Below are 22,564 nucleotides of genomic sequence, written 5' to 3'. Positions count from 1 at the left end.
CCAAAACATAGACCTATGTTGACGATGTTTGGTGGAGATGTTTCATGAGCACTGAGAACCTCAAATGTCAAATTGCAGATAGTTCGGTTACAAATTGTGGCTAAAATTCTCAAAATACCGAAAATCGGGAGGTACCGTTATATGGGGGCTATACCAAAACGTGGACCTATGTTGACGATGTGTGGTGGAGATATTTCATGACCACTGAGAACCTCAAATGTGAAATTGCATGTAGTTCAGTTAAAAATTGTGGCTAAAATTCTCAAAATACCGAAAATCGGGAGGTACCGTTATATGGGGACTATACCAAACAATGTACGTATGCCCATATCCTTTGGGATATAAGTTTGTTGATCACTAGAAACCGTGAGTGCCAAATTATAGCTAATTCGGTCTGCAAATATGGCGAAGAACGTCAAAATACCTCATTTCCGGAGGTACCGTTATATGGGGGCTATACCAAAGAGTGGACCGATATAGCTCATCTTCGAACTTGACCTGCCTATGGAAAAAAGACCCTAGGGTTCAAAATTTCAGCACTCTATCTCAATTATTGCGGACGCTAGAGTGATTACAACAGACGGACAGACGGACAGACAGACGGACATGGCTAGATCGTCTTAGAATTTTATCCTGATCAAGAATATATATACTTTATAGGGTCGAAAATGATTATTTCGATGTGTTACAAACGGAATGACAAACTTAATATACCCTCCATACTATGGTGGAGGGTACAAAAAACGCCGGAGGGATTTTCAAATAAATCGCGGTCACAGTTCACCTTTTTAGGGTTTTTTAGGTTTTCACGATTTTGCTTGGAAACCCTAAGCCCTATCGAAATGGGATTAGAGACGATGTTGTAACAGTGAAAATTCTGTACAAGATTGACCTTTATGACTTTTTCCTGCGTATTACCATTTTTGAAATAAAAACCGTAAAAACCTAAAAAACCCTTACAAATGTGAACTTTGACCGCGATTTATTTGAAAATCCCTTCGGCGATTTTTTTGTTTTTTATTTTTCTCTCTATTAACATTGTAGGTTCAGAATCCGCAAATACTACCCAGGTGTAAGCACCTTTCATTTAAATTTAGTTAAGGAGCACCGTGTAAATTAAATGAAATGTTTAAATTTTACGTGGACATATACCGACAATTCTGTACAGAAATATTTAATAGCTCCAACCGGGATAATATCAAAACGTGGACCTGCACCGAGCATTCTCTGCGGGAATGTTTTAATTCACCAACGAAGACTAAATACCAAATTTCAGCCATGTCGATGTAATTATGAGGCTAAAACCTTTAAAATACCGAAATCGGGTGGTACCGTTGTACCAAAACGTGGACCTATGTTGACAATTTTTGGTGTAGAAGTTTTTAACAACTAAGAACCATAAAGGCCAAATTACAGCCAATTTAGCCCAAAAATATTGATAAAAACTTGGATATATCTGAAATAGGATGATATATATGTGGACTATACCAAAACATGGACCTATGTAAACAATTTTCGGCAGAAGTGTTTTTTTTTTGCCTCTAGAAACACAGCATTCCAAATTAAAACCAATTTGTTGGCCAAATGAGAGTAATACCTTCAAAATTTCATAAAGCATCAACGCGTCAACTCCTTACTTTATATGGGGGTTATAGCGAAAAATGAACATTTTAGAGCCCATTTTCAAAACTAAAAGTTCTACGGACCTACAATACAGTTGACCAAAATTTTTCCACTTACTTCAATCCGTTCGGACGCTAAATTGATTTGAACAGACGGCCGGACATGGCTATATCGATGTAAAATTGGATGCTGATCGAGAATATATATTAGGGTGATTCATAAATGGAAAAGTTGTTTTTTTGAAAGGTTCACCCCATACATTTAATATAAATTTTTATGGCGATCGGTTAACGTTAACCCGTTATCCAATCGTCATAAATTTGTGTAGGAATTATGTTTTAACAACATCAGCGAACTGGTAATTGATTGGACAATAATTGCGGCTTTAAGAGCAATTTCCTGAAAAAAACACCTTTTGTCCCATACAAATTACTACGGAAATAAAGATCGTGCAGGGGCACGGGTTAACGGCAACAGATCGCCATTAAAATTCATATTCTAAATTCATATTTAATGTAATAGATATATACATAGCCATGTCCGACTCTCTATTGAAATCAATCAAATGGAAAAAAACATGTTTTCTTTTTAATATACATATGGTCTGTTCCAGTACTGCAAGAATCTACTAATATTGACTATTTTTTCCGATAACATAAAGGAAAAAATGTTATCGTAGTAAAAAATAGTAGCTTCTTGCAGGTTCTGGAACAGAGCAATAAACTCTTGGTCTGTTCCAGAACTGCAAGAATCTACTAATTTTTACTATTTTTTCCGATAACATAAAAGAAAATTTTATTATCGTAGTAAAAAGTAGTAGCTTTTTGCAGGTTCTGGAACAGAGCGTCTGTTATATGTGGTCTGTTCCAGTACTGCAAGAATCTACTATTTTTTACAACGATAACATTTTTTCCTTTATGTTATCGGAGAAAATAGTAAAAATTAGTAGATTCTTGCAGTTCTGGAACAGACTAATAGTGGAGGGTATAAAAATCACTTACGATAATCGATTAGAAATCGGAACGAAATTAGGGCTAGTTTTTCGTAAGGTGGGTATCTGACATTTGGTTTGCTGGGTTATTTTGTCAACCATACATACACACATGTTTTAGTATTGATGGAGTTATTTATGGCATCTTCTGATACAGAATGATGAAGAATGTATAGCTGGGTAAACATTGTCAGTTTTGAATGTCGATATTTCGCAATTATCGATAACTGTCAAACCGTCCAGCAACCACAAAACATTTCGTGGTTGCATGATGAATGACAAAAATGAACGGTCACACTAGGAAGCAACAATAAAGCTGTCATTCAAAACTGGCTATGTGTACTCAGCTTATGTAAATTCGTCAAACAGAAATACATTTCAAATATATTATGCCTGTTCCAGAACCTGCAGGAATCTACAAATGTTTACTACGATAACAAGTTGTCCTTTATGATACCGAAAAAATAGTAAAAATTCGCAGATTCTTGCAATTCTGGAACAGGCCAATTGTTTTTGATATTCTAAACAATGTATTGGAAACAGCATTTTTAAAAATGGACCTATGTAGAATAGCTAGATTGTATCTACGTATGTATACTACAGACATACATACGTACGTATCTTTTGTCTTTCTATGTTTTTACAATTTCAGCCTTTATATTTTATAACAACCATATAAGGTAATTTAGCAATAACGAAATTATAAGATATTAAAAAAAAACATTTATAGTGTCTAATAAATAGAAAACATATTAGGTTGGGAACCACCCTGATTTTCTGATAATAGTTTATCGAAGATCTATCATCTACCAAACTTGGGCATTTGTACCTTCTATATGATTGTTGAAAGGATTAGTAGATTGATTTTTAGTATCTACGGCTATCAAAAAGTACTATGTATATAAACTCGTTATTTGGTAATGTCTGTCATCATTGTATTGAGGCCTTACAAGTGCGCATTGCCCCTGTCACTCCAGGGATTTCATTGCTTGTTTTATAATTTCACTCAACACAGACGCATACAAACCAGAGACAAATATCAATACATGGTCCGTATCAGCAATCACCTTAATCTCCATGTGGAAATGATGAAAGGCTTTTGGGTCTAATGTCTTTAGCATTTTCTACCAACCCTATAAAGTATCTATATTAGGGTTATGTCTTTTCGACACCAGATTTCAGGTATTTTGGAGTTTTTTTAGCTAAATTTGATTGCTGAAATAGCTGTAACTTTGCATTTAGGGTTCCTAGGGGTTAAACCACTTCTCCACCAAACAAATATCTTCGTATTGGAATAGCCCCCATATAATGATACTGTTCGATTTCAGCTATTTTGACATGTAATTTAGGAACTAGAAAGATCGATCCGCTCCAGGAAATAGATTGCAAGGATCAAAGTTGGGCGGGACCGACTGTGTGATACCCTACACCACCACGATTTCAGTATAATTTGGAAATTTTTTCTAGTCCGAATTTGGTGGCATTTTCCATATTGCGTTCAAATCGGACGAAGATATATATGGGAGATATATCCAAATCTGAACCGATTTCAATATAATTCGTAATGTTTTTTCTAGTCCGAAATCGGTGACATTTTCCAAATTGTATCAGAATTGGACAGAATGAGCGTGTTTGGTGCTTTATCCAAATCTGAACCGATTTCAATATAATTTTTTTTAAAAAGTTCATCAAAATTTGACAAATACCTCAAATCGGGCGAAAATATATATGGGAGCTATATCCAAATCTGAACCGATTTTCTCGAAAAGCAATAGAGTTCTTCCTATGGCTAAACAAAATGATCTTTCCTAAGTTTCAGCTGAATCGGACCTGTACTTTGATTCTAAAAAAAACACATTTTTCTTGGATGAAAATTCACCTTTGCCCCATACAAATTACGATGGAAACAAAGATCGCTAGGTTAACCTCAACCTATCACCATAAAATTTCTTATATAAGGTGTTTGGATTAAATGGAAAAAATTTGAAGGGTAGCAAATCCAATTTTTTTTTGTTTTTTTTGGGTTACTCTAAGGCATGTCCTTAAAAGGAGTTATGGGTCTATGTCATTTCCTTTTGCATGTTACATACAAATGCTCAAAGACATGATATCCCTTACCACAATGTGGTGTAGGGTATAAAAAGTAGGGGAACAAAGCAAGCATTGGAAAAAATGGTCAACAGCTTCTTTGCACTGGCTGATGGTACATTTATACCTCGATATGCGTTGCCTCGATTTGGGTTAACAAAAAATAATAGATTTTGTTTCAATTTGCGCTACTAATTCGATTTATTAAAAACTAATATGTATTTTTGACTTTGAATTTCGTGAAGAAAATATTCATAACATGTGAAAACAGGTGTTCTGATTTGCGTTACTTTGGAAATCGAGGCATTAGCGTTACGATATCCTTCTGAATGATTTCGGAATAATGTCGTATGAAAATCTGAGGTACCTTCCGAATCTTCGTAAAGATTTCTGAACGATTTTGGAAGAATGTCGTATGAATATCGAAGGAAAAAAAATTTTTTTTCTTTCACAATGTGGAAAATGTATTATAAGTTTGTTTTGGTAAAAATTCATGTAACACCGCGAAATATTCGTCGGAGATCCCCAATGTGGTATACCAATCTTCATATCTCGACGAGATAAAGCGATTTTGAGATGTGCGGCCGTCCGTCCGTCTGTCCATTATAAATTGTAAACACACTCAGGCCGCAATTATGGACCGATCGTCACGAAATTTTGTATGGAGGTCGGGTTCAGGCCAGAATAGATCCCTATTCTTATTGGTGATGATCGAGAAATATTTAGCGGGCGAAATGGAACTAAAAATTTTAACCTTTTATTAAGAAAATGAATTACCCTACCCTCTGTAAAAATCTGTCATTTCTTTGTCTTTCTTTCGTCACAAATACCGGTATTTCACTTTTCATACTACTTATGTACCAACAGTTTTTGTTTCTAATGAAAAATAGAAAATTTTGAGTTACTACCTTTTTGTTGAACAGGTGCGATATATTGCAGCATGGGGTCGCTTCGCCACGTTTTTTCAAAATGTACTCGGTGTCACTACCGTTAAAGTTTATTTGAAATATTAATTTTGGTGAAGGTAAAGGCACCCACTGACATCCTCCTGGCCAATGATTTTGGGATTTATACATACAGCAATTTACGGCCTAGTCCGAACGGCGTGCCCTAAGACACCACTTGTAGAGAAGTTTTTCATGATTTTCACTGTTGTTTTCATTTTGTAGTTATAGTTTTAGCTTGAATTACACTATGCAACACTGAAAATGCAAACAACATCTAGTATGCATTTTTTGAAAGTACATATTTAGACTACAAAAACCCTAGTAGGGTTTTGTCCTGTCAGATCCAGTTCGGATTTTATGGCCTCATATATATATAGAAATATAGAATAGAAATATAGAAATATAGAAAAATTTGCATATTTGCTGAAATTTTGGTCAGTGTCGGCTAAACTATTGGGAGTTGAACCAAGTAACCATTTGCAAAAATCTTCCAAATAAAGTTCTCTACAAATCCTTAGAACATTCTGAAACTCTAAAATGCTTACTTCATGTTGTTTCAGCGGTATTTTGCATCATATCTTTTACAACACGTATTTCAAACACAGTTCACACCAACAGTTTATTCTCGCATTTCGGATTTCACTACATTATTGACATTTTTATTAAATCGTCGTTGAAAAATGTACTGAAAACAACGGCATAGAGGCATTTTACAACAATGACATGTTCTGAAGAGTTATGTACTACATTCCAGGGAATATTTTTCCAAAAGAAAATATTCAGAAAAAATTAACGGTTTTGGAGATACGGTGCGAAATGTATAAAATTTTTGGAATTTTTGCATATATTTTGAAATTTGAGGCAATAAATTTAGTTTTTCGAGTTCATTATTTCTCCAAATATTTTATTCTTGTCCTTATCTACAAATTTGCTTCAGATGTCAGAAGAAGATTCGCATTGGTTTCAGAGATATAGCCCCGAATTTCTTTATAAACTCAATATTTAACCACGTATAGATGGGACCATAAAATCAGAGCTGGATCAGACACAACAAAACAAAACTACGGTTTCTTGTCGTTTGGGTCTGTACTTTCAAAAAATCCTCAGTTCGAATTGTTTGCAAACGATCACCTTAAAAATGTTGCACAGTGTTATTATATGTTGCATTTATATTTAAAATATATAAAAATTGTATATGCGAAACATTGTCATTAAATATGAATCGGGGTGCACTCATTGATATGAGAGAAGTCTCCCTTGTCCCGTATGGGATGTTGTGGAACAATGTTATATGCGAATTATATAACCAACCATTTTGTTTTTCGACAACAAACTAAAATGAAACCAACCACCTTTTGTATATATTTAACAGCAAGGAGTTAGATATATACAAAAGGAGGTTGTTGTGCGAATGGAAATTTATATCCAACACATCGATTCGAATTCGTACCGAAATCGGAAGAAAAACACTGGTATATTCGAAGGGAAATTTATTTCCGACATTCTCTCCGAAATCGGAATGAAATCTGAACGAATTCCCCTACGAAATCTGAACGATTTTGCTTACGAAATTGTTCAGATGTGTCGGACATCCGACATTTGGTTTGCTGGGTATCTACCTTAGAGTTTTAGCCATGTATTACAACAGACATTACAACAAATTCTCCAATATAAAATACAATTGAACTTTTAATATAATTTCAATAATTCATGTTATATTTATATCAAATTGATTGAAATGTTTTGGGCGATTTCCAACAATGAATTCTTTTACCTTTATACACAAAAGAACACATAAATATATTTTATTGTTTTATTTTGTGATATATAGCTGACAGCATGAGAAACCGTCAGATCCGTCGAAAAAATAAAAAGTTCAAATTTAAATAAATCATAAGACATTTTTGATAAGGATATTGACTTCCTAAGGCAATTAAAATTAATTACAAGATAAATGGAACATATGTATTTGGATGTGTTCCAATAAACAAATGTTTCATCTTGACACCTTCCAAGGAACAAAAACTCAATATTCATACTATGTGTCGAGTGATGTATAGCTGTCAGTTAGCTAGGTGAATGATCTATTCAACAAAAAGAAAAATTTATTCGATTTTTACACTGAAAGATGTATTGTGAACAAAGAATACGTATGTCATGTTTTAAATTGATATTTTTATATTTATTTTAATATCTTTTTGGTTTTTCTTATAAATATGTAATGTACACTAGGGTTATGACTTTTTTACAACCTCATATCCCTGTATCATAGCGTGATGAGTTTTGCCATAAGATTACATAAAATTTTAATTATAAGGTGATTCGGTGAAAAAACCTCACGCACAAAATGATTTTAAAATTTGAATTTATCAAAATTATGGACAATTTTTTGAAGTCACTGAAAACAGATATATAATTGAAAATAAACTTTAGAGCCACATGAGATAATTAAAATGACATAAAATTTATTTCTCACTATTTTTCTTCAATTCTGAGAATCGTAAAAATGTCGTAAACGCTTTTATTCAAAAATATAATTTTTTAAACAAAAAACAAAAAATTTAAAATTTTTTCAAAGTGAAATTTTTCGCGACTTTTTTAATATTTTAATGAAATAAACGTTATTATAGTTATAAGTAGTCTTATATGTATTCATTCGTGCAACAAAAAATAATTTTTTGAAAATAAAAATTTTTTTCATTTCATATATTTTTTCAAAAAATTATTTTTTTAAAATCGATTTGTGCGTGAACTTTTTTTATATTTCAATGGAATAAACGATAGCATAGTGATTAATAGGCAAAAGTTCATTCATCCCTGCTACAGGAAATCATTTTTGAGGAAAAATGTCAAAAAGTCATAACCCTAATGTACACATGTCATTGCATTACTAAGTGCAAATATTAAATCAAATTATTACTCACAATAAATGTATAAAAATATCAAAGATCTACTAAAAAACCAACACCACAATATTGTGGTTTGTTATATACACAATGAGTTAATACTTTGTATAAATTTAAATAAATAACTTCATTTTTGGTATCATAAAATTGTTTAGTTTATATTCATCATAATTAAATAGTTTACCTACCTATCTACCGACCGACCGAATGTTCGACGTTGTTAATTAAAACTTCTGTTTCTTTTCTATCCTAATGAGGATATTATTTGTTAATATTTCCAATGTATTTCTCCGCATGTTAAAAACAAAAATTGTTTTGGCTTTTTATGTTGTTGCTGTTGTATGTTTTGTATATATTTTTTTTGCTAAACATCAACCCTCTATCCGGAGGTACCGGAAAGCAAACAAAATTATTCCACTAGATTTCCACGTACTATGAATGTATGGAGATGTTGATTGCAGGTCGATGTGTATGCGTGTTAAAAAAAGGAATTTTCCTTCATGAAAGGTATACTTAATTGGCTAAAGAATACCGAATGTTGATACACACTACTTTTATTGGATTGAAAGGTTATATAAATACACAAACAATGTGAACAGGTGTATAAGTGTTTATTATGGTCTCCTTGCACAAAGAAGATCGTGAATTTCAGTGTCCGTTGGCTAAAAAATCCCCAGCATAGTATTTTTTATACCCTCTACCAAAATATGGAGGGTATAATTAAATTTGTCATTCCGTTTGTAACACATCGAAATATTCGTCAGAGACCCTATAAAGTACGTATATATATTCTTGATCAGCATAAAATTGAAAATCGATATAACCTTGTCCGTCCGTCTGTCCGTAAGTTTGTTGAAATCAAGATACAGCTCGCAATATATAAGGTAGAGCTTTATAATTTGGTATAGATATCTCTATTACTTCTAGGATGTTCGATATTAAAAAATGGGCCATATGGGTCCATATTTTGATATAGACCCCAATGAAGGGTACCTCCCGATTTTCGGTATTTTGAAGGTTGAGACATTTAGTCTTCTTTGGGGGTATAAAACTTTCCACCAGAAATCTGGGGATATAGCTACAGGTCTTTATTTAGCCTCCATAGAACGGTTCCTCCCGATTTTTAGTATATTGAAGGTTGTGGCCTCAAAATCCAACCGAAGTGGTTGAAATTTGGCATTTAGTCTTCGTTGGGGGTATAAAACTTTCCAGTAGAAATTTGTCGGTATAAGTCTACATTTTCATATAGACCCCATATTAGGGTACCTCGCGATTTTCGGTATTTTGAGGTTGTGTTGCCCCAATAACGAATCGAAATGGCTGAAATTTGGCACTAAGTCTTTGTTGGGTGTATAAAACTTTCCACCGGAAATGTGTCGGTATAGGTCCAGGTCTTCATATAGTCCCCTTAGAATTGTACCTCCCGATTTTCGGTATTTTGAAGGTTGTGTCCTCAATACCCAAACGAATTGACTGAAATTTGACATTATGTGTTGTTTGCGGTATAAAAGTTTCCACCATAAATTTGTCGGTATAGGTCCACGTCTTCATATAGCCCCCATAGAACGGTACTTCCCGATTTCGGTATTTTGAAGGTTGTATCCTCAATATCCAACCGAAATGACTGAAATTTGACATTTAGCCTTCGTTGGGGGTATAAAACTTTCCACCAGAAATTTGGGTATAGCTACAGGTATTTATATGGCCCCCCCCATAGAAGGGTTCCTCCCGATTTTCGGTATTTTGAAGGTTCTGGCCTCAATATCCAACCGAAATGGCTGAAATTTGACATTTAGTCTTCGTTGGGGGTATAAAACTTTCCACCAGAAATTTGTAGATATAGCTTCAGGAACGGATCCTCCCGATTTTTGGTATTGTGAAGGTTGTTGCCTCAAAATCCAACCGAAATGGTTGAAATTTGGCTTTTAGTCTTCCAGTAGAAATTTGTCGGTATAAGTCTACATTTTCATATAGACCCCATATTAAGGTACCTCCCGATTTTCGGTATTTTGAGGGTGTGTTGCCCCAATAACGAATCGAAATGGCTGGAATTTGACACTTAGTCTTTGTTCCACCAGAAATGGGTCGGTATAGGTCCAGGTACCCTTAGAACGGTACCTCCCGATTTTCGGTATATTAAATGGTGTTCCTCAATATACATCCGAAATGGCTGAAATTTAGTATTTAGTCTTCGATTGGGGTATAAAAGTTTCCACCTGAAATTTGTTGGTATAGGTCAACGTCTTCATATAGCCCCGATAGAAGGGTAACTCCCGATTTTCGGTATTTTGAAGGTTGTGGTCCCAATATCGAACCGAAATGGCTGAAATATGGCATTTAGTCTTTGTTGGGGGTATAAAACTTTCCACCAGAAATTTGTCGGTACCTCCCGATTTTCGGTATTTTGAGTTTGTGGCCTCCATATTCAACCGAAATCGCAGAAATTTGACCTTTGGTCTTAGTTGGAGGTATAAAAATTTCCACCTGAAATTTGTCGGTATAGGTTCACGTCTTTACATAGCCCCCATAGGACGGTGCCTCCCGTTTTTTTGGTATTTTGAAAGTTGTGATCTCAATATCATGCCGAAATCGCAGAAATTTACTACATATTTGGTCTTCGTTGGAGGTATACAGCTATGGCCGAGAAATTGGTCGCAAGACCACGTTTTCATATAGCCCTCGCTGAAGGGTTCATCCCGATTTCGGTATTTTGAAAGTTGTGGCCTGAAACCGAAATGGCTGAAATTTAGCATTTAGTCTTCATTGGGGGTATGGGGTCCAGGTTTCCATATAGCTGGCATAGAACGGTACCCCCCGATTTTCCGAAATGATTTAAATTTGGTATTTAGTATTCGCTAGGGGCACAAATTATTATAACAGATAAAAACCATTTCTTTACAATAATCAGACAGTATAGGTCTACATTTTGGTATAGTCCCCATATAATGGTACCACCCTATTTAAGTTTTTTTTTGAAGATTTTGTTAACATTTTTCTACCGAATTGGTTGTTAATTGAAATTTTCTATTCCCAGAAGATAGAAAACTTAAGGTAAGGTCTTCTTCTTCTTCTTTATTTGCCTATTCGTTTTTCGAATTTTGGCGATCAATGCAATTATATACATACATATTACATCTGTTACATTATAAATTTCATTTTGGTGTTTATAAATTTCTTATTATCTCAGCAAATGACTCTCTGTTTCGGCTTTCGCTGAGAAGATTCCCAACATCTTGGATACCAGTCCACTCCTGTATGTTATTAATCCATATCATTTCTTTTCTTCCTCTAGTGGGTCTTCCTTCAATTTTTGTTCGGATTATATTTTGGAGTAGCTTATAAGGTAAGGTCACTTTAGACAAAAATTTGCTCCAGCGAACGGCAGTGTGAGCTTATTGAGAGCAAGTGAGCATAAATTTCAATGCATTTGCCTAATGTGACCTTACCTTTACTCGTAAAAAATTATCCATATGTATCAATATAAAGTTATTATCATCAGTTACGATATTCTGCTCCTCCAAGAAATAAGCCTTAACGTGGAGGATGAGTTTTATTTATGAGGTTTGGTCCTAAACGAAATGAAACTAATTGTACAATGCGTGGTCGAGAGCATAAAAAGTTCTGCCCGGCCGACCTTTATGCCGTTCTTACTTATTTCAAAGTAGATTTCAGTTCGAGAACATCGCTAACCTTACATTGTAATCGACTCAAATTTCTATCTAATCCAAATACTCTACTCAAAGAAATTAATTGAAATTTGTTACAAATACCCTGAAATTTCCCGAACGCCAAACGCTCTCCTGTGTAGGGTACTTTGAAAAATCTCTCATTAGATACACTAATTAACTGCAATAAATTTTCCACAACAAACAAATAAGTTTCATGAAAAAGGTGTTGCATGATTCGATTTAAGCGGTGAGATGAAATTGTGTGTGGGTGTGGGAGGATGTTAGCTATTTCAACGCTTTTCTAAGTACATACTCGTACATAATTACATATATCTGCTATCTGATGCTTCATTTGATTTCGAATACTACATACATATGTATGTACATTGAGCAAATAAACGAAAAGGGGAATTTTTACCCTTATTCAAAGAATTTCCATACATGTTCGTAGAAAAGTATTCACAGCTCGAAACATCGCCACACGTGCATATAATTAGAATCAAAGAAAAAATACTAGAAATTGTTTAACGAGAAAATGTTTCTAGCATTCCATTTTGTTTACAAAAGTTTCCAATTTAGTATATTCTAATTATGTGTGCTATTGTTTTCTTTTTTTCTTTGATTCTATTATTGCATAAGTGTTTTTAAGTATTTCACATGTGATTAATAAAGTATTTAATGATGCGCCATTATGATTGTCTAAATATTCATTTAAGCCTTTCAGATTTGAAAATATTTTTGGCCCACTTGAAAACACGAGGAATATTGAATATAATTGTTTGGCGATTACATGTTTATAAATAGACAGCGGAATCCTATGCAAATGCATATATATGGTTAGGATGGTTGTAGAGAAAATCTGATTAGACAGAAACTCGTTTTATCACAAAATAAAACAAATTAGGTCCAGAATGTTTTGCATATTTTGCATATCATGCATATTTTGACATATTTGCATAAAATGGGCATATGGAAAACCATGTGCAAAAATATATACAAAGATTTGTGTTCTAAAAATCCCACCGAAATGGCTGAAATGTGGCATTAAGTCTTCGTTAGGGGTATGAAATTTTACACTTGAAATTTGTCAGCATGGGTCCACGTACGGTACAGCCCGATTTCCGATATTTTGAAGGTTGTGGCCTCAACAACACACTTAAATGGCTGACATTTTGTATAAAGTCTTCGTTGGGAGGATAAAACTTTCCACCTGAAATTTGTCAGTATTGGTCCACGTCTTCATATAGCCTACATTTTCATATAGACCCCATATTAAGGTACCTCGCGATTTTCGGTATTTTGAGGTTGTGTTGCCCCAATAACGAATCGAAATGGCTGAAATTTGGCACTAAGTCTTCGTTGGGGGTATAAAACTTTCCTCCAGAAATTTGTCGGTATAGGTCCACGCCTTGATATAGTCCACATTGAACGTACCTCCCGATTTTCGGTGTTTTAAATGTTGTGGCAATGTTCCTCAGAAATCTGTGAAATTTGGTGTTTAGCCTTCGTTGGGGGTATAAAACTTTACCCCAGGTCCACGCCTTCATATGTATAGTCCCCATAGAACAGTACCTACCGAATTTCGGTATTTTGAAGGTTGTGGCCACAGCAACACAACGAAATAACTGAAATTTGGTATTTAGTCTTTGTTGAAGGTAAAGGCTTTTCTGACTGAAATTCGTCGGTATAGGTCCACCTTTCGATATAGCCCCACATGGAACGGTACCTCCCGATTTTCGTAATTCTGGAGATTGTGACGTCAATATCCCACCCTAAGATTGACCTTTGTTATTTAGTCTTGCATGGAGTTATAACATATTCCAGAAGAGATTTATCAGTATAGGTCCGCGGGTTCCTATATCCTTCACAGAAGCGCACCTCTTGATTTTCGGTATTTTGAAGGTTGTACCGAAATATTGGAAATTTGGTAGTTAGTCTTCTTTAAGTCTAAAAACTTTCCGCCAGAAATTTGTAGGTATAGATCGACGTTTTGCTATAGCCCCCATGGAACGGTGCCTCCCGAATTTCGGTATTTTGAAGTTAGCCACATTTTACCGAACTTGCTGAAATCTGGTATTAAGCCATCTTCATAAACGAAACTAATTGTTCCATTTTACTTCAATACAACTCGTGATGGAGGATATAATAAGTTCGGCGTGGCAGAACGTAACGCGGTTCATACTTGTTTTAATTATTATTTGCATGCGTTGTGAGACCTTCCCTATGTAATTAGCCGCTTCCTCTACCTTCTAGTGACATTTTAGACTATTACATGATTATGACTCTTGCCCACTTTGTCGATTCTAAGTCCGATAAAAAAGAGAAATATTTCATTTTCTAGATGGACCCTATTGGTGTTTCGAATTTTTACTTGTGAAAAATTGGCTTGTCAAGCTAATAGTGATTCAAAATGACGGTATTTTATATTAGCAGCCCAAGGGGATAACTGCTCCGCCTGATTCCACACCGCTTATATGATGGTGTGTAATTACTTTCCATATATTTTGACAAAAATTGGAGACTTTATCTGTTTCCTTTCTGTAGGCGTTCGTTTAGGAAATCTAATTTTTCAGATCCTATAGAGCGGCCTCGCCCAAGAGAATTCTATCAAACTAAAGCAAGTGTTTATGTATAGGTGAAAATACCAACAACCAAATGACGTTTATCATTCGCTCACGTACACTATGAATGAGAGAGAATAGCAAATGCAAAACAACTCAGTTGGCGCCCGCAGTACAATGGGCGACTCTGCTATAGATCCACAATTATGCGGGCTTGAAGAAAATATATATATTTAAAAATATTTTAATTTTAAAATATGCTCTAATAAATTTCTGGGAAATCTGTTCAGTGGTTTTTGAGTCCATAAGACACAAACAAACGTACGACATTTTTGAAATGAAATTGACAGTTGACATTCATTGTATGTATTTCGCATTATAAACCAACTCTGAATGAAGTTCGGAATTTTAATTCACGAAAACAAGAAGCTACATTTTCTTTTAGAGTATCTCGCCACCTGAAATGCCTATACACGTAACCCATAGTAGGTTACAGATTATGGATTAGTGAACTGCTTTCGGAACCAAATGTGGGAGAGAATTCGAATCGATTCCGTTCTGAACTCTTATCGAAATCGGAAGGGCCTTCCGAAATTGTTTAGATGTGTCGGACGTCCGAATGTTTAAAAATTTCATCACATACCGTGAAGCTCCTTTTCGCGTATTATATATATTTTGCTACCGATTTTGTCGAAAATTTTAATATTGGGGTTGTAGTCAGTGTTGTCGAATTTGACGATTTATCGTCATTTTGACAATTGTTTAGCCCAAAATTTAAAAATGACGATTTGACGATTTTATGGCCTGCCAACATTGCAAGAAATAAAACAGGATGACTATATTTTAACCACAATTTAACGAAAGAATTTAAAGAAAACCATGGTTCAAGCTCGATTTTATGAGTTTTTTTTTAATGTTCTTAGCAATTTCCAGCCAGATTTGCTGTATTGAGGTTTTAGATTCGTATAGTGCTTTTAAAAAATACTAAATTTTTCCCTCAATGTATTAACATATTTCCAAACCTTTAAATATCTGACTTGTTTGCGGAAAAATCACTTTATTGACCAAAACATAACTGCGCGTCTCCTACTGATATTCAGAAATGTTTCAAGTATCTGTCAATTTAAACCCTTTTACGCTGTTATTTCGATGTCCGCAGAATTATTTATAGGTTTTCTTTGGTGAAAAATTATTAGAAAGCCCGGCTTTATCGACTGAAAGAAAATTCGGAGTTAATGTCTAAAAAATTCGCGAAATGATTTTCGATAACGTTATATACTATCGTAATAACGTAATTATACCATCAGCATTTATGCTAACGAGGGTATATACACTTTCATACGGGCAAAATGTGCCTCATCGAAATAATGGTTTTAGACCCCAAGTATGTTTGCAATGTCCGTCCGCCTGTCTGTCCGTCTGTCTGGCTGGCTGGTGCGCACGATAACTCTCGAACGGATGAACCGATTCGGTTCAAATTTTGGCTTTCGTAATATTTTGCCCAAACTTAGTTTAATTTGGGCTATATCGGTTCACTCATTCCGGTACCTCCCCCACAAAAGTTCGAAAATGTTCGGAAAATTTGTGCGCACGATAACTCTTGAAGGGAGTAACCGATTTGGTCCATACTTTGCCCATCATAAATTTGTACCAGACTTAGATAATGTTTCAATATAGGCTCAATCGGTTCACTCCTTCGGGTACCTCCCACACAAAATTTCGGAAAAGTTCAGTTTAGAGCCATCTCTCGAATCGCTCTGATTTTTTTTAGCAACTTGTATTGACTGCCCTCTATATGACGGCACAAGTTTCATTAGGGGCAAGTCCATACTTCCTGAGAAAATAGCCTGAAAGTTGCAAAAAATTCTATGACACCGTGTGAGGTGGTTGGAGCCCAAGATAACTCTCGATCGGATCTGCCGATTCGGTCCAAAATTTGGCCTTAGTAATATTTTGTCCAAACATAGTTTAAGTTTGAAGATAAGCCATATCGGTCCACTCCTTCAGGTACCTCCCCACAAAAGTTCAAAAATGTTCGGAAAATTCTTTTATACGGTAACTGTTGAAGTGTGTGGCCGAATTGGTCCATACTGTACACATCCTAATATATCTGCTAGATATAGATCAGATTAAAATATGGACTATATTTGTCCACTCCATCCGGTACCTCCCACACAAAATTTCGGAAAAGTTCACTTTAAGACCTGCTATCGAATAACTTTGAGTTTTTTATTTGAATTTTTTTGCCTTTTTAGGCGAAGATCATTTTTTAAGATTAATTTTTTTAATTTTTTTTTTAATCGAGCTTTATGATCTATTATGCAAGTGAAAAAGGAACGCCGACGATTCGAACCCACACACCCACCACTATGTGACATGCATGTTTCGTCTTCGGTAAAGACTCTCCAGACATATCGGATGTGGAGCGGCTTCGATGTCCTCGAACTTTTCTTCTTTCAAATGCATTTTTGTTTTGTATTTTACAACAACAATGAGGATTTTCCCATTTAGTTGTGCTTTCATGACAAACGCTTAGCGCTGCCTTTGAAAGTTATGAGTTTGGCTCTGAACGCTAACACGCCGTGACAACACTTTTTTCCTGTGTTTTTCAAGGACGTGGGTTCAAACCCCAGCCTGGCTCAGCTGATTTTATTTATTTGAAATTTTTTTGCCTTTTTAGGCGAAGATCATTTTTTAAGATTAATTTTTTAATTTTTTTTTTTAATCGAGCTTTATGATCTATTATGCAAGTGAAAAAGGAACGCCGACGATTCGAACCCACACACTCACCACTATGTGACATGCATGTTTCGTCTTCGGTAAAGACTCTTCAGACATATCGGATGTGGAGCGGCTTCGATGTCCTCGAACTTTTCTTTCAAATGCATTTTTGTTTTGTATTTTACAACAACAATGAGGATTTTCCAAATTTAGTTGTGCTTTCATGACAAACGCTTAGCGCTGCCTTTGAAAGTTATGAGTTTGGCTCTGAACGCTAACACGCCGTGACAACACTTTTTTCCTGTGTTTTTCAAGGACGTGGGTTCAAACCCCAGCCTGGCTCAGCTGATTTTATTTATTTGAAATTTTTTTGCCTTTTTGTTTGAGTTTTGTTGAAGCAACTTGCATTCGCTGCCTCAATTACGATGGTAAACGTTTTTTCAGGGGCAAGTTCATACTTCTTGAGCAAACATCCCGAAGGGTGTAAAAACCCCTTATGGTCAATGTAGATCCATTCCTTTTAGTATCTCCTTTTGATCTCTAATCCTAATGAACATTTTTGTCGGCTCAAATGCCCAAAAATTTTAAAAACCCCTAAATACATATTTTTCTGAATATAGGCTGAGGGTATATCTCTGTCGGCAAAGCTGACTGATACTTAAGAGGTAGTTAGTGAGTTTTGTTTGATAATTTTTCCAATTTCCAACAAACAATGTACGTGGATGACAGAAATACATGGATGTCACACTATCAATCTGACGATATTTGAGCAAAAGTGTCATTCAAAACTGGCAGTGTATTTACATTGCCGCATTATTGCAATCTCGATAACTATAGGGAAAACACTAATTTGATGATAGCTTTTTATGGCTGTATTATGAAGTCAGTTCTCATTGTCATAACTATGAGCGAAATATTCGCATTAGACTGTAACCAAACCTAGTTATGGACTATTTTAATGATTTTCCAATTTTTTTGACGATTATCTTTCAAAAACACTCGTTTTTTCGGGTACCTAGAATTTCTTCTCTAAAACAAATTGTTAATATTGGTAAGACCACTTTAAGAACCCAGCAAACCAATCGTACCGACATCGTAACGGAATCGGAATGAAATTCGGATGCCGATTTTGTCAGACGTGTCGGACATCCGACATTTGGTTTGGTGAGAAATTAAGAGTTGAGATCATTGTGTTCTGTGCAAAAATTAAGATCGGACCTACTGATATTAAAGCTATTTTTACTTGTTCCGGTTAGACTCATTGTGTTAATTTAAATAGCCCAATTAATCGCACAATTAATCACACAAGTAAAAGTGTTCTTACTTTCAATTCAATAAACAACATTTAATGAATCATTTTGTCCACAATTATAACAAACTTTGCTAAAGCAACTATTTTTTCCAAGTATAACGTTTACACTTCCATTAAAAATTACTATTTAGAATGGCTCTTTAAAATAAAATTAAACAATAGATTTATTCTCATAAAAGTGTGTAAGTTTGTACTCTAGACATTGTGACGTATGTACATGTAAATATGTATATTTATGAGCTGACAAACAGACGGCACATAAACAACGCTATCTGGATTATACGAAACTTTAGTTCTCCCCAAAAAATATTAGTTGTAAAGTGACATTCAGACACAATAACTTGCTTTTGACGGTATGAACAAAAAAGAAAACAATTAAAGCTGTGACCACGATTAATATCGATTCTAGCAAAATAAAAATCTGGTCTATAAAACGTTAACTGTTCTATCAATTAAAATTCAATTCGTGTAGTTTGTAGTAAATATGTATGTTTTTTTGTATACATTTCTGCTAAATGTTAATGGAAACTTGTTTTTTTCTCTTTCATGTGTTTTTTTCTCAACTCAACAATAAATGTATGACGTATCCTTGGCACTGACATTGAATGTGTGATTCATATTTTTTGTCTGGCTGGTCTGATGTTCATGTGCGTGCCTGTGTGTGACTTGTTGTGGTGTAAACTGAAAACAGCTGTTTTATTGCCTTAGCTTTGGCAACACTTTGCTCAGCCGGTACCATAGCTAATCGTCCCACCTTTCCGGTTCAAACAAATCAAATTCAACCCGCCAGTAAAACACCTGGAAATAGAGTCATGCATCCAGCTTTTGCCAATGCCGGTCGTGCTCCTGGTTTAGAAATCTGGAGAGTTGAGGTAAGTGTTTTTGTTTGGTACTTTATGGTTTTCTTTTTGAATGCAGATGACGACATGTCATAAATGACGCATGCTTATAAAGGATTATACAAACTTTTTTAGTAGGGATAATAATGACATCTCTTAAATATTAATCTTTAAATGTTGATTAGAATAAATAAAACTATTTATTTAAAAAAATGAAAGATAAGATAATGGCAACTTAACAATTGTTATAGGGTGCTTTGGGACTCCCAATTGACATAAATAGCTAATAAACGTGTATGTTTTTAGGATTTTAAGTGTATCTGAAGACGACAACTACGTGAACTTCGTGAATATGTTATCTGGATCGACGGAACAATTGGGTTTTAAAGTCGAGTCGAATCTTTCTTTAATGTGTTTTTTGATAATTTAGTTTAGTTTAAGTTCACTTACCCAGCAAAAATTTGGGATCCCCATAAGCAGAATAACGCATTAGAAAATAATGCTAAATAAAAATAGGTAAAAAAACTTTTTAAGTTAAACGGTTTTATGTTATCTTTTATGACTAGGATGATGATATGTTTTAAAATTTATCCCTTTGCGTTGTTGTGGCAAAAATCCATTCATTATTTCTGACAATGTTTATGTTTTTGCGGATGGCAATATGGATGCCACACACACATTCAGGCCCAAAAACATTCAACAATAGAAATATGAGATGGCGGCTTAATATTCCTTCCACTTATTGGAGTTGGGTCTTCAACTTCTCGTCTTGAAGCACAGTGAAAATGTTCTTGTTTATTCTGTCCAAATATGTTTGAAATAAATAAATAAAAATAGGTAAATAAACTTTTTAAGTTAAACGGTTTTATGTTAAACATACATTGCAATGTTTAAGATAAATGTACTAAAAACCAAAAAATAATAAAATAGATACAGCCGTGGGAATTATAAACATATGCATAGACTAGACTAAAATAAAACCGTGGGGCACGTCAATTGTCTACGAATTATCGACTTAATGTGCTTTTTTAACCTGGCCTCATATTGCACAGGTGTTTTTGACGCTAATTGTTCCCGTCGTTTCTGTAATCGACTATTTCTATCACCTTCACTTTCTTTAGCTCGTTTTGCTTTATACTTTTCTTTCGCTTTTTGAAGCCTTCGTTTACGTTGTGTTGCAGTTTCTGTTTTATTTGTGTTTGTATTTATTATATTTTTTACCATTTTGTTCCCACGAGTAATGGTCATTTAAACGGAACCCAGAGGTCCAATAAAGGGGCAAGGCTATGTACAACAAGATGCGCCTGAGTCTTGAGGGGAAAACGCTAACGACATATCATTTTTATCCACCCTAATGCCATACAGTTCTCGGCGCGTTTTAACCTTTCACCTTAACTTGGGTGGTGTACCGCTAACGACGTATCATTTTTAGCCACCCTAACGCCACACAGTCCTCAACACGATAAAAAATCTTGACTTGGGTGGTGGATTCAGGCTGGATTAATCAGATACCTAAATTACAGATTCAATTTCTAAATTTAAATCTTAATTATACGCCATTTAGTGGCTGCGCCCATCTTAAATATTGAGGTTGTATAGTGCACTGTATTCTTCTTGTCAAGCCCTTTTATTTGATACCCATATTGGTGGGATTGAAAAAAAATTGTTATCAGCCATTTGGTAGCGGCGGCCATCTTGGATTTTAATTTTATATAGTACATTGTATTCTACTGGTTGAGCACTTTCATTTGATACCAATATTGATGGGATTGATAAAACCTACGTTATCCGCCATTTTGTAGCGGCGGCCATCTTGAATTTATAATGATAATGAATAAACATAATTGTATTGTCACCAAAATCCAAAGTGTATACAAAATTTCAGATTAATCGGTTGACAGGAAGAGGGTGAAAATTGAATTACTAAATTTGACCCAAGAATAAATAAATAAAACAAACGGGGTGAGCTAAATAAAACCATTTAAAAACGACCTCGTGCTTTACCAGTATGCTTTAAAGTTTTTTTTTTTGCAAAACTTCTTATTTAAATCTTTACTCAGTAATGAGTACGATTGTACAGAGCGTGTGACTACAAAACCGTCTGTTTGGCAAGTGAGCACTGGATTATTATTATTAAAAGTAATGTTCAAAGACGTGTCTCTGATAGTTTTAATTTTTTTGCGGCAATCTTTACATTTTTTGTTGGGGACAAGTCAACAGCTTAAAAAAGTCCTGCTGCACCAACTAAAATAACTGATGAACACAAAAACTTTCGAATTGAATAACCAATTAACTGTACACACATGGTAAAATATCTTTCAAACGTATTTATATCAAGTTCTTAGAAGGTCTACATCGGACATCACACTTGGATACCTGCCTCAAATAAGTTAAAAAAATTTCTCTTAAGGGCAGTTTTAAGGCCTGGGTATATAAGCTGCCTCGCCTGGTTGCCTTGCTTTCCTGCTTCATTTCTGACATAACATCAAATAAAATAATAAAGAAGGCAGAGCCAATTTCGAGCTAGGTTGCCATTTTCTTCTTCATGCTTTTATAAAAGAATGCAGAAGGCCAAGCGAATTTCGAACTGGGTTGCCCTTTTCCTTTTTATTCTTTTATCACAAGCAAGCAAGGCAAGCAGGCGAGGCAGCTTATGTGCTTATGTACCTAAGCCTTTAGAGCTGCTCGAGAATCGTTTTGAACATTTTTATCGAAGGTACTTCATTTGCTCATGTTACCAGGAATACGAGGGCGGTTCGAAAACTATCAATGAAAGAGAATAGTTAGTTTTTCAAAAATATTTTTATTTTTCAATATAATCTCCCGAAACTTCAATACACTTAGTCCAACGCTTTTCTAGCAATTCTATCCCTTGATTAAAATAGTTTACCTCAAGGTCTTCAAAATA

At 34.8% G+C, this 22,564-nt stretch overlaps 1 protein-coding gene across 3 annotated transcripts in view; it reads left to right on the top strand.

The window, feature by feature from the left end:
* The window catches only part of Gel (Gelsolin), a 131,713-nt gene that overhangs the window by 39,966 nt on the left and 69,183 nt on the right, over positions 1-22,564 (top strand). For all 3 annotated transcript variants that reach the window (XM_073958863.1, XM_073958862.1, XM_073958864.1), the window contains exon 3: positions 19,509-19,689. In XM_073958863.1, the coding sequence (XP_073814964.1) occupies positions 19,509-19,689 (181 nt within the window). The remainder of the gene's footprint in view (positions 1-19,508; positions 19,690-22,564) is intronic.

The sequence above is a fragment of the Musca autumnalis genome, unplaced genomic scaffold (genome assembly GCF_047663935.1).
Source record: "Musca autumnalis isolate F117 unplaced genomic scaffold, ASM4766393v1 scaffold_1, whole genome shotgun sequence".
Taxonomy (NCBI): domain Eukaryota; kingdom Metazoa; phylum Arthropoda; class Insecta; order Diptera; family Muscidae; genus Musca; species Musca autumnalis.
The sequence above is the reverse complement of the archived record's forward strand: the minus strand, read 5'-3'. Positions and strand labels throughout refer to the sequence as shown.